We start from the raw sequence: 14,384 nt of genomic DNA on the forward strand, positions 1-14,384 counted from the left end.
TTTTGATATATGTTATATACATGTGAAACTTTTGACATATACATGTAAAACTTTTGATATGTTAAATACACAAGTAACTTTTTATATATGTTATATAATTGTATGTATTTGAAGTACCTGTGTGGCCTAAAAGAATCTTCATGAATTAGTACTATTAAAAGGAAAAGCCTAACAGAAAAATCTTGTAGATACCAGTTCATGTAGCCACAGTATAGAATATGATGGAACATGAGGCAAGAAATAAATAATTGGTTAATTTGGGTGAAGTGGGTTCCTATATTTTAATAGAAATTGTACCCTCAAAAATGTTTTTAGAATTCCATTTCTATTAATACCAGAAACCATAAAACATAAAGGAATAAATTTAACAAATCTATGAGAACCATGTGGAATACAAAGACCAGAAAAAATATACAAGCTTCCTTATCAAGACTGAACTGTCTGTAGAGTAAGCTGTGTTCCATGAGAAGAGAAATAAAAAACTCCTACATATCCAGAACTCAGCCCCTCCTTAGCCTTTATTCTGTTGAAAAATTTCTTCTTCTTAAAGATAACTTACAGCTAAGGTTATTCTCTTTGAGCCACAAGGCAGAAAACAATTGTACCAGAACCACCATTTGCAGGGCTAAAGAGGAAGGGGCTTTCTGTGTGGGCACCTGGTACTTATGGAGGTATCTACCTTGATACCTTCTTATGTAGGCATCTACCTTGTCTAGAGGCTGACACAGAGTACAGTTGGCCAGAGAGCAGCTATGGAAGTACAAATGTAAACTAAAGCACCTGAACATCCAGCAGGACAAGTTACGAATAGCATCTGCACGTCCAGCAATGCTGGGAGGCACTGAACTTCTGACCCTGCCCAATGGAGGAAAGCTTTATTAGCATGTTTGATAACGACTTGAGCCAAGGAAAAAGAGAAAGAAAGCTATTAAGGCTCGAGGGACACCACCATAGGGAAAGATCTTCTCGATGCCACTTCGCACCTCAAAACTAACATCCACCTTCCGAGGGAAGATTTAGATTGAGCTCTACTTAGAATGCTAAAGAGATACCTCTTAATTTACAGAACTTCTTCAACAGAGAAGGAATGGAAAGAAGCCCAGGGCACCCAATGTGATGATCAACTAGTGGCTGTTTTTTTCTGCTGAAGTAAGACCACATAATCTCCGAAGGGAGGCTGTGGAGTTCTGTGTGGGCCCTGCTTGAAAATACAGTACTTAAAATTAGAGAAATTAGAGAAATTGTTAGGGAAAGTGGCAAAATAAATCTGTTTCCAAATGGTTTTGATTGTGGATTTCATGTCTGCAAACAAAATGTGAATGCAGCGTTGATCTTCAAGCCCAATAGGAAAAGGCTGGGGAAGGGACTAGACAAGGAAACGAAAATATGGTCTTAATTAAGAAATACTTGCAAGGAAATGAACATGACAAAAATGTACCATATGGGAATGCTAGAACTGAAAAGTTCAATAACTAAATTGAAATTTTTAATTCATAGATTTAATAGTATATTGGAGCGAGCAGAGGAATCAGTGAAATTGAAAGCAGATTTATAGGGAGTATAAATGTACAAGCCTTGGCGTTGCTTTGCATCTATAAGTATGTAAAAATTTTACCATATGTACTTTGCTGTTGTTTAGTTTTCTCAAATAATTTTAGCATAACAGATTTAATATCATAAGGCCACATTTATTTTAAAAACATTTTTGATATTCTGAGTACTACCCAGACATAAGGCACATGAATAGTTTTTTCTTTCTTTTTCGTTCTTTTTCTTCTAAACAGCTTTCCTACAAATGAAATTAACTTTTTTTCTCTCTGAGTTTTCTGGAGATCATGAACATATTGGCCTGCTAACAGTGGAAGATAGACATATTTTTTCACATAATTAAAAAGAGTGAGTTTAAAACTTTGCTTTAATGTCTTCACTCCTGTTAGATCCCAGTATTTTCTCAACCGCCCTTGTCTTTGAGAAGCAGAGCGGCTGTTTTGACCACCTTGTTGCTTATCATCCCTCTCCCACACAAAATGGAAGGACCTGCTTAGACAGGCCTAAGCAGAGGCTGGGTCAGAAAAGCAGATCTGGAGGAGCAATGCCAGCTCTGCACTGTCGGTATCAGTCCTGTGTGTGAAGGAGAACGGAAAGGCATCAAGATGACAGTGGGCCACAGCTGGAAGGACCATGCTCTATGATGAGACATGTTCCCTAGAAACTATATACATTCTTATAAGAAAACATAGCACATACAGCTTGAGGACCATTCCAGGTGGTTTAGACATTGTGACTGCATTTCCACACTGCTGTCCTCAGGTGGTGCTAAGGTGCCAGGTAGATGGGATCATTGTTCCATCTCGATGTTTGCAAAGTGGGCATCTGGAGCATTAGGGCAGTTATATTCTGTCTTTTCAATCAACCGGCTATGTAGTGCTAGAAACTTCACTGGTTAGTTTTATGACTTTAAGGAATATTGACAAAGTGATTGATTGATCACTTAAGTTTCTTTTGAGATAAGACCATATAAACTCTGCCAAGTAGACGAGGAGAAAAATCCCTCTAATTTTTCCTAAGTCCAACTCCTGACTAAAAGGACTCAAAAGAGAACTGTCGTGAATGTTAATACACCGCTGGTATAAAATTTAAAAAGTTGGTTTCCCTCTATGCAATAATGGATAAAATTATCCCATAATGAAATCATGGGATGTTCCACCTTCCACTGCTGAAGAGAGTACTAAATGTGAAGAGGTGGCCTCCAAACACGATAGTTAGGATTTCTGTGACAGTTCATAATGGGCCCAGTCTGTTCTCATTGCTTCTTTGATTTTTTTTATTGACTTTTGCATTTCTCTATGCCACCACTCATGTTTATTCCCAAGAAATAAAAGTTTGAGAAGAGTTTCCTTTTTTGTTTTTGACCTTGCTTCTTGTCTACTCTTTAGCTAGCACTCTAATCAGTTGGTGTTATCTGTGAGTGGTGGGCATCAGCTGTACTCCTCTGTCTTCAGAATTAGGACTGATAGTCTAGAGAAGAGGGCTCAGTGAAAACCCGGTTCGATTCCCATGGTGCTGCATAGCTACCTGTAACTCTGTTTCCCTGGATATGTTGCCATCTGCTGGCCTCTGCATGCACTGCATGTACTTGGGGCACAGACAAACATGCAAAACCTTCAGACTCATAAAAAAATACATCTTTTTAAACAGTTTTTAAAAATACAACTGAAGTTGCTGGGCGGTGATGACACACGCCTTTATTGCCAGCTCTCGGGAGGCAGAGGCAGGCAAATCTCTGTGAGTTCGAGGCTAGCCTGGTCTACAAGAGCTAGTTCCCAGACAGGCTCCAGTAGCTACAGAGAAACCATGTCTTGAAAAACCAAAAAATAAATACAACTGAAGTCAAAGCAGTTTTTAATTTTTTAGCTCGATCTTCAGATTATAAATCACTATGATAGACTTGGATATCTTGAGTTTGTATTTCAAACAGTAATCTTAACTGTAAAATGAAGTCATGGTTTTCCCCCTCACATTCTCATTATTTAGCTTGCAGTCTACTTTTCCTGTTCCTCCTGCCCTCTTGTTCTGTTTCCCATTTGCTCTCTCCTCCATGGCTTTCTGTTGCCAATCCAAATAGTGGAACAGCACCAGGTAGGCTTTCCAGTTCTGCGTTCAGCGGACTGCAAGTTCCTTAAGAGCAGGATACAAGTCCTCAATATTGATGAAATGTGGGAAATAATGAGCACCAGAAAATGTTTTTCAAGTTTGTACAATATTTTACCTAATTTTATCCTTTTAAAATTGTAGTCTACCTGAAGCAAACATTGATTAAATCCCGTTCAGAAGAACACCCTAACCCTAACCCTATTTTTGTTGTTAGACCATTGCTCTGAAGTGGTCTCATCCTTAAATAAGGAATCAGTTCACCACGAGGGGCTAAGGCTAACCTGTAAGTTGCATTCTAGCACAGTGATTTTGCTTCAGACATGTACTCTAGTAACAGCCCAATACTAATTTATCCGCGCTTGCAGAATGAGCAATATATACCAGTTATCTACTAAAAACCAAAGTCCTCTTTACAGCAGGTGTTTTTAGGTTATCTTCCATGACTTTGTTTTCTCAGGGTTTCACAAGTATGCAGCATTACATCATAGACATTCTCTTTCCCAGGTACCTGTCCTCGGTGCCAGATACACTCATTAGTCATACAAATCTGGGTTATGTTTTTCTAGGAAAATTAATTACTTTCTGTTGGCTACATATGGTTAGCTTGTCAGAAGGGAAACTTTAGCATATTTTGGGGTGGTATAATAGAGGCATTTAAACAGCCATTTTTTCCTCTTCCTCTTTATGCATAAAATAGTACATTAATACCTGCTAGAATTAACATATTTTGCAATATCTCAGCATTACATGGGATACTAGATAATTATTTCTAATGTTACCTGCAAAGTGCCTAGACCTGATTTCATAATTGCAAATGAGGACCAAAGAAAACCAGAGATGTCATGGGTCATCATTCACCTTTTGAGTGGCCATGATTATATGTCCTACATTTTAGTGCTCTTGTGCTCCTCACTATTCTAAAGGTATTAAATTTAATACAGTAGTATCTGTACAACCAAGATATGTGGCTATTGCCATCACAGTGTTTAAGGATTAATAAATAATTTAGGGAAGTTTATCTGTTTACGGTCATGAGATGTATTTTAAGCCAAATAAAATAATGTTATGAGAGGTAATCACCATTTATCCTTACTTTGTGTATTACAGATATCAGTGTATCATAGGACTTAATTTTCTAATAGAGTGACCTTTTCTTTTTCTATAAGTTTATATTGCTCAGGCTACAAAACACATTAAAATACCTTTGTTGAGCCTATTGTCTTTTTACTTTTTTGTAGGGGAAAATGGTATTTCTTCTTCTTTTTTTCATTTTCCCTAGACAGAAAGTGCAGCATTCATAGTGCCCCTAGAATGGAATTTTTACTAGTTATGCTAGTTTGGGTCTTAGAAGCTTGCTTCTTGCATTGCACACTGCTGTGGGATGGAATAATCTTTCTCTACATTGTGAATATGTATTACTCTCATTAGGTATTAAAGAAGCTGATTGGCCTATAGCAAGGCAGGATAAAGTTAGGTAGCACAATCAAACTGATATGCTGGGATGAAGAGGGGCCAAGTCAGGTAAACGCCACCCAGCCACCAAGTAAGCAGGATATGTAGAAAATGACAAAACAAGCCATGAGCCATGTGGCAAAGCATAAATAGAAATATGGGTTAATTTAAATGTAAGAGTTAGTAATGAGCCTGAGCTATCAGCTGAGCATTTATAATTAATATAATACTCTGTGGTAATTTGGGAAGCAACTGCAGTCTGTACCATCATTTTAAATCAGAGTCTAATCCAGGATCTTATGTATGCTATACAATTTCTCTAACACTGAGTCTCTAGTCACATTTGCTTTAAATACCATTTAATTTAAATGGCATGTATATGAGCATGTTATATTTTTCTAAATAATCCCGTAATCCTGATTTTCTTTTTTTAGTTATAAACTGATTGGCTCAGTATCTCGGGCTTCTTATTAACTCTTATAACTTTTATTCGCCCATTATTCTTGTCTATGTTAGCCACATGGCTCAGTACCTTATTTGTCCGGGCAGTCACATCTTTCTTCTTCTCTGGCTGGGACAGGACTGCAGATTAGGACTTCCTTCTTCCCAGAATTTTTCCGTTCTCATTGACCCACCTCTACTTCCTGTCTGGTTGTCTGCCTGTACTTCCTTCCAGGCAACTGGCCATTCAGCGTTTATTTAGAATATAATTGACAGAATAAAGAACTCTGAATCAAATATCCTTTGTTTAGCTTTTATCCTGACCATTAGCCATAATAACTTGTAACCAATATTCTAAACAAAGGAAAATATCCATTGTCCATTTTTTGGGGTACATGGGTGTAGTTTTCCAGACTACTTCCTGCTGGTTGGGGGTGCTGATAATCTTATGGGGACCTAAGGAAAATTTAGAATTATGGAATAATCCTGATTTTTATTATATCTTGTGTTCCATACAAGTTTTATTTAACATCTCGTCTTACTCTTTGCGGATCTTGAACAAGAAACTTCATCTCTTTTTTTTTTTTTATTATCAGTTAAAGTTTTATTACTCAGTAATATATGGTGGAACCAATTTACAAATGTGGGTGTGGTAGTAAAAGTGACAGAAAGGAACTCAACACTCAACACGTTTAATAAATAAAGTGTAGTGATTCATTAAATATGATACCTGCAGGATCAAAAACCCCAGTACTCGATAGATCTTTAACTGCAGCCTTGTAGACAACCTAAATACCTTAGGTAGGCAGGAAACTCCAGCATCACACTCTATAGGAACTCCTAATTTTTACATAAAAACTATAAATAGTTCAATAAATAATTCCATACAAATGCATATAAATACCTTACTAAGAAAACTTCATCTCTTTTAATCCTGTTGTGTTGTCTCATTGTTAGCTGTCTTTGCCTCAAACATCTTTTGATCTTTGCTTAAACAGCTTCAACAGTTTTATTATTTCTGCCCCATCTGTGTTACCAAGACCTCATATTGATAATGTATTTTATGAAGGAATCCATTGTAACTGAGGGACAGTTTCTTTTGCCACCTATGTGGATTTTTGCTTCGTGTGTAGCTCGAACAGAGGGTGTTAATTTAAGGGGAAGAATGGGCCCCTTCGTTCTTGCTTACATGTCTAGCCTTCTGTATTCCTCAGCAGCAAAACTGAGTCCCTCTCCAAGGTTACCTTGGCATGTGACAGCCCTGTGGCTTTGTGCCACTCTGTCTCCTGCTATGCCCATGTTTTCTAACTTTGATTCTGCTAATTTAGTATGTGTCAGGAGCCATTCTACTTTCTGTGTTTCTGAAGAAAGTCAATTTAGTACAAATTGGGACCTATTTACTCTCCCTCTATCTAACACATACTGTTAGTCAGCAGGGCTTCTGAGGACGGCAATTGCTGTTTGAGGCAAACAAACCCTTTTTAGACCTTTCTGACTATGTTTTAAACATGACCCAATGTATTTCAGTATTGAACAAAGATAATTTCTTGTCGATGTGATTGCTTTGTAGTCTGTTTCCTGTGTATCCTGTTACATTTCTTAAAACTGGGGTTTTTTAATATTTATTTGATTGCTTAATTAAATTTCACTGTTTCATTAAAGATTTCATTTCATTGCATATCTGAATTGTTAATTTTGTTTTTGAAGGATGGCTGGATTCCTTACAGAAACAAGCAGAGCTCTCCTCTTCCTGCCATCAGTTTCAGGGGACATATTGCTTCTTCCGTACTGTCATACCAATAAATCATCCCAGATTACTTGCCGAGGTACAGTACTGAAGTATACCATGCATTTTAAAGGAAATCTGCTATTTTCTTTTCAATCAGATGAGCAATGTGAAGAGACTCCGGCCACGGCTCAGTGCTATTCTCTTTAAGCTTCAATTTGAAGAGCAGGTGAACAACATCAAAGCTGACATCATGGCTGTCAGTACTGCCTGCGAAGGGATCAAGCAGAGCAACAGCTTTTGCAAGTTGCTGGAACTTGTGTTGCTAATGGGAAACTACATGAACGCTGGCTCCCGGAATGCTCAGACCTTCGGATTTGACCTTAGCTCTCTCTGTAAAGTGAGTTTTTTTTTTTTAAAACACATATTTGCCTGAACACTTACTCTTAAATGTCAGCCCTGATTACATTATTTAAATATTTTTATTTTGATGGGCTCATTATCAAGAACTTGAACTGAACCATGAACTCAAACCTAGAGTGAACGGAGCTAATTTACTCAACCTCTGAACTAAATCCAAATATTAATTTTCTCTGATCTGCAAATCCAACTGAAGGATTTTGTTTAATAACTAAATTATTTCCTAAACCTATGCTTTCTCAAACCAGTGAAATAGAACGTCAAAATATCATTTAGGCTTTATATTTATTTAGTTCAGGTACCATCATTTAGTGATGTATATTAACTGTTGCTTAGGACTGCTGAGGTTTTTTGCCTTTAGCTGTTTAAATATTTCTCTACATTATTTTGACTAAAAGAGAAGTAAGATTTCTATATATATGAAGAGAAAATATTTTTATGAATACATGCATTTCAGATCTCATTGATGAATTAAAAATATTTCTATCTAACTGTAGTTTTAGAGGTTATGAAAACTCAGTGAGTTTATGTAATGCTTTATTGTATTCTTCTGGTTTCTTTCCAACTTTAATTTATCTGTAACTAGTATATTCAGTGTTTTGTATAACAGACGTCTTTGCTGGGGTATGTGTCACGGTAATAGTACTTTAGTGATCTGTTTGTCATAAATTCTTATCAGTTAACATCACAAGAAACCTTGTGACATCCACACTCTCTGATTAAGGAATTTGGCTTTTATTATTCCTAGTTTGGTAGAGAGTGTGAGAATCTGGTTCAGCTTTGGCTGTTGGCTGGTGAATGGCCATTCCCATGGTGACTTTACAGTCACCTTTTCCCACAGCTGTCCTGAGCCCAGGCCTCCACTGGCATCAGTGTTTCATGAACTTCTCTCTTCCTCTTTTATTTTCCTGCCTTTATAACTACAACTTTCTGTGTTTGCTTAAATTTCCCGCTGCAGGAGACATATCCTGCAACACCCACCACAGGCTTTATGCGTCAGTGTTTACTTTGGGTAAAGCCTGTGATGGGTGCTTTACCCATAGCCCATCACTGAGGTAGGTGATAAATATTTTACCTGGCATAAGTGGAATTCCCATTTCCTAGAGGTAAACCACAGGTGTATTTGTTTGCTTGTTTATATTTACTTATTCATATTATAATGATTCAGTGCTTTAATGGAGCTATTTACAAGACTGCATGACAGTCAAGTTAGGCCAGAGAGGTCAGCTTAGCTGGAAGAGGGTGGTGGCTAAGTATCCAGAGGAAAAAGAGAAAAATAAACTGATTCTTGAAGATAAGTATGTATTTTCTGGAAAAAAAATTATAAGCAAAAGAAAACAGTTGGCATAAAGCTTATTGCATTGCACATGTGGGTATATAATGGCCCAGTAGCTTTGCATTCTTCATGGGACAGGAATTGGGGAAAATAGAAGTGAAATATGAAGCCAGTAAATATTTCTAAATGTCATGCCTCACAGTGGTGGTTTTCTAGACATATATTAGTTCTGTAAGCCAGGTAGTCTGATCAGATACATTCATGAACGTAACTCTATTAGCAGGAAAAAGAAGGTGAAGGCCTACTGGCCTAGTACTGTTGTCATTGAGGATATATTGCTACTTAAATTTGATAATTCACATTTAATCTAAGCTACACAGTTATTTTTTCCTGAGTCATATTTACTGTATTTGCATTGCAGGTAAGTGTATTTTCTTTTAAATATTCAACCCATTCCCAGCACTGCAGGAAGTTCTGTTGGGAAGAGCTGGGTGACATAGCTATAGTGCCAGAAAGATGGTCAGTGGCTGAGATACAATACCTGACCTATGACAGTGACAGAGACATCGAAGTCAAAAGAAAGATAGGGAAGATGTGGTAGGAGACAAGGAAGGGGGAAAAATAATCTATTTGTGCTTAGGGATCTGGTAAATGGTGTTTCTAGTGGCATACTTATAGGGTTTGCTCAAAAAAGAACTATTATTTTCCTTTTTTTTCTTACCTCTCTACCTTAAAGGACAAAACTTTTAAGTTGCCTTATAAGAACACTTAACAAAAATCTGGATGTCTGCTACACATTTATCACTAACAGTTGGGATTATAGAGCTCCAAACCAAAATAGTGAGTGGCCTTGGAGCTTAAAATAGAGAAGTAGAGTTGATCAGAGAGGTAAACAAATTTCACAGCCTGAGAGCCATTGACAGGGTTTTGTGAGTGTATGAGGCTGAAGAAGGGGAAAAGCGAGACTACCAGGTTAAGGAAGCTGAGGATGAGAAGGAAGACAATGGAGAACTCAGTCCTGCACCCGAAAAACTACTGGGGTTTGTTGATCAGCACACAGTATGTTAGCTCTACTGTATGATTTGCATCTCAGTATAGTTAATGTACCCAAAGTTGGCTATCTGTTCTCCTTCATCCCTTCTTCTTAAAGAGATGTTCACAGGAGAAAAGATCTGATTAATGATGTAGAAGAGGATAATGCAGGGTCTGGCACATAGTAAATAGTTAAAGAACGAAGGGAAATTGTTTTATTACAATAGTGTAGTGTGTTATATTTATTTTGAAATGGAAAACAGACATTCTCTCCTTGAGATACAGTCATAGATGCATAGTAATTTATAAATCTTATACAAATACAATTCAAGCAGTTATTGTTTTACTGCAGTTAGTGTGTAGACCAGTTAATCTTTCTTCAGATAAAAAGTTGTCTGTGTTCATGCATTGCTAGTGGGCATTTCTGATCATCACTCTTTAGAGACTTCTGTTGTACAAGAAACAAAATAAATACTACAACTTCCTTTTTATTAGCTTGCATGTCAAGTTGAAAGCGTATATTGAACTAGATGCTATCTCATCACGTTGGTTATCAGAAGTAGCAGCCTGATCTTTGACAGTTGTAATTCAATTTTTCACTCCAAATGTAAAGCATTTGGTTTCTTGATAATCCCCCATATATGAAGCTCTATTAATTTGACAGTATAAAGCCAAGAAATGTTTTAATCTGTTCAAACATGCTGAGTAATTATGTGGCATTTAGCATTCTATATCTGAAATTCTTATTTTAAATTTCCTTTTAGATAAAGGCTTATGTATGAAAATGCATGATTTTTAAAGAACTGATGTTGCTACCTTGGAACTGGTACACAGATTTTGAGTTCCATACCCATTATATTTCAGACTTATACTTTTGTATGCATTCGTATTTCATAGTTCTAACTGTGGTTATCTGTGATTTGAAACATGCTATATGTTAATTGTCAAAAAAATACAAAAGTAAATTTGTGTTATAAGGCGAAATCAATTTGAAATTTTTAGTAATATATATACAAAAATTAAAGTTGATAATAAGCATGGGCTTCTCTGATAGTCAAAGTACAGAAATATTTTAGTCCCCCCTTGTTAACTAAAGGAATGCTACACCTCTTTATGATAGGAGGATGTGTTGTGTAGTGCTCTTAGCAGCCAAGGCTGGACCAGCCTCCTGTGCATCTTTCCTCTAGGAACTATCTCTTTCCTTCCCCCGTCACTGCCACACACATATTCTGGGTCTCCCAAGTGGATGGGATGCCTTTCATGTGTACTCTTCAGTGACAGCAATGCTATTCCCAGCTTAGGTAGTCTTATGTACCTTGCCTTGAATTTTCCAAAGGATAAACTGTAGAATGTAAATGAAGAACTGTTTGCCATTCAGGCAATTCTCTGAAAATAGTAATACTTTGCACTTTAATTAAAAGCTGGCAGTAGACATTTTGTATACTCACATACATGGTATACACACACACACTCACACACACACACACACACACACACACACACACACAACTAATGTTAAAATGTAAATCCATTTCCTCAGAAACCCATCACATAGGTGGTAGATGCTTCTGTTTGCAAAATGTTTACCTGTAAAACTTTAATCTATTTATTGATGTGACTGTTTCTTTAAGAGAACTCATTAGCGTGGCAAAAATGTTTTATTTCCAATTAAAATTAGCATTTGAACTAATTAATGGATTGACCTGATTATCAAAGTTTAACATTACATTAAAATATATGAGTTAATTTTGACTTGTAAATTTAAGGAACAGATGGTTCAAATCTGCACACAATGGTACTGACATGTGTTTAATAATGTTTACTGACACCTAATGAGATGTGTGCTTTCTGAATAACAAATCCTAATCAATTTATTGGATTTGTAGCTTTTTGTTCTGCATTAAGTAATTTCCTATATTGAGGTAACAGAAGAGCTTTTTTTGTTGTTTTCTTACAAAAGTTATATCTATTGATTCCACTTTAAATTATCCATTGTAGGAAATTTTATCTCTTGTAGGAAATTTTATCTCTTTATCTCTTGTAGGAAATTTTCTATTGTCTATGTTAGTTAGTTCCCGTGTTAAAATTTCAAAACCATTTATAATACAGTGAGAAGGGAGTAAGAAGAAAGTGGTTGAAGGGCAAGCGAAGCAGATTGATGTCCAAGTTCCTTTTCTCTAGTGCAGAATTTTCTATGTGACCTTCTGGATCATTCTTTTTCTAGTGCAAGCTTTCCTAAACTAAAGTAACTTCACCAAATCTTTGATGGGGAAGATTTAAAATGGAAACTTTAATTTCCGTTTCCTTTAATGTCTATACTGAATGTTGTGAGTTGCCTTTTGAATCTCTGAAGTTCTTCTACTTTAATCATATTTATTGATTTGCAGCATGGAGTAGCCTTTAAAAATCACTAATGCCCGGCCCATTCATCAGTTCCCTTAATTCAAAAGGCTTTTGTGTGGCACTTTAAAATGGGTTCCAGGTGACCATAACTCTTAACCCACACTGGAAATCATTCTGCTTCTCCTACAATGCTTGTGTAATGCGGAATGGAAAATCCCTGACTGGTGGTCTGGAAGTAAATAAGCAACAAACAAACATGAGGAAATGTAAACGAACCAACAACACAATGAAAACAAAATGAAACAACTTAAGGCAAAGTGCTGAAAATATTCCCTACAACCGCTGCCTTGCACTCATGCCAACCTGAACACTTCTGCAAATGACAGTTTCTCAAGAGAAATGTGAATTTCAGACACAGGACAACTAACAGAAGTGGAAGGCCCATGTCCTCACTCATTATGCAAATCCTGGCCCTGTACAGGTGGAATTTCAATCACTGTATGAGAGTTAAGAGCGTCTTGGCCCGTCGCAGACAGTTTGTATTTTGCATATCTGTCATAGTTACACGGGTTAGGATTGCAGATTCTTGTGTGTGAAATTTGGACTTTCATGTGTCACTTTTTCATTTCCTCTGAAGTTATTTTTGTGAAAGCTATCTGCCAAACAAACCCATTGTTCCATCTGCATTCAGTGGTTTAGAGGGATTTTTAGTTTTCATCAAATTGGCAGAATCAAACCAGTACATTTTTGGCACCCTTTGAAAGTTAAAGCATTTATGGGCCAAAGAGTTGCAAAGAACAAATGCCATTCTTATTTTACATACAGCCAATTAAACCACAGAAATTCTGGTGTAAAGGCAGTGGGAGAGTAGCGAGAATGCAGAACCCTTTGACTCATTTGTCACATTTCCCTCCAAAGAATATTTATTTGGATTTACCTTTACCCGTCCTTATCTTTGTTTTTTCAATTGCTAGAATGTGTTGTAAATTAGGAACGTTCTTCTAATAAAATATGAAAGGATTTTTTTTTTTTTTTTTTTTTGCTTAGGCACAGTCTGGGTACTGACATCTCTGCTTTCAAAGCATGCTTCCCTCAGATATCCAACCCTTGCATTATCTTCCAAACCATTCCTAAAGCAGATGGACAGCAGAGCGAGCAACCAAGATTAATTTCTCCTGCTATTTCTGGCTCAATTTAGGGTCAATTTTATATTTTATAAATGAAAATCCCAAATACCCATTCCTGATAACTCTTAAGAAGCCTTTTATTTACCTTTCATTATATACCAAGGATGCTTAATTCTTTGAGCATGGGTAGGGTTAGAGCAAAACAAGCATTATTATCCATGTGGTGATAGTCTTATCAATTTTTGTTCTTAAGGAACATGAAGAATGTGATGATGAAATGTATACATGGGAGGCTTAGAACTCAAGTATAAACATTGGAAAGTAAAAATAAAATTAGTTAAATTGGCCTATTTTCTTAAATGAAAATATAATTTATAATCATTTGCTGAGCACAGTGAAAACAGCATTGAAGGGATATTTTCAGCCTGCAAATGTATAATAGTATATTATTCTACACTGTAGGAACCTAGAAAAAACATAAAATGTGACGTAAGCAAGGAAAGGAAATAAATTAATAGGGAAATCATCAAAACCAAAAATCTTACAGCTTCCAAAGAAAGTGATATTAATAAACTTATAGCCAAGCTAAACAAGACAAAGGAAAAAATCAAATGCTATCCATGTGAGCGTAAAAGGAAGTGACATTATCCCATAGATATTAAAAGGATAACAAAGTAGTAGTATGGATATAATTTATAACCTAGATGAACTGAGACCCAATCTTCAATGGCAATATGATGTGTCACAAAATATAAGAGAAAAATGTCCATAAAGATATTAAATTACTTTGATAAATTCAAACGAACCAACAACAAAACAAAAACAAAATGAAACACCTTAAGGCAAAGTGGTGAAAATATTCCCTACAACCGCTGCTTTGCACTCATGCCAACCTGAACACTTCTGCAAATGA

The 14,384-nt window shown here is 36.4% G+C and overlaps 1 protein-coding gene across 1 annotated transcript in view; it reads left to right on the top strand.

The window, feature by feature from the left end:
* The window catches only part of Diaph3 (diaphanous related formin 3), a 449,862-nt gene that overhangs the window by 237,687 nt on the left and 197,791 nt on the right, over positions 1–14,384 (top strand). The window contains exon 21 of the mRNA XM_038310273.1: positions 7,434–7,673. Within this exon, the coding sequence (XP_038166201.1) occupies positions 7,434–7,673 (240 nt within the window). The remainder of the gene's footprint in view (positions 1–7,433; positions 7,674–14,384) is intronic.

This window comes from Arvicola amphibius, chromosome 13, assembly GCF_903992535.2.
Source record: "Arvicola amphibius chromosome 13, mArvAmp1.2, whole genome shotgun sequence".
Lineage (NCBI taxonomy): Eukaryota > Metazoa > Chordata > Mammalia > Rodentia > Cricetidae > Arvicola > Arvicola amphibius.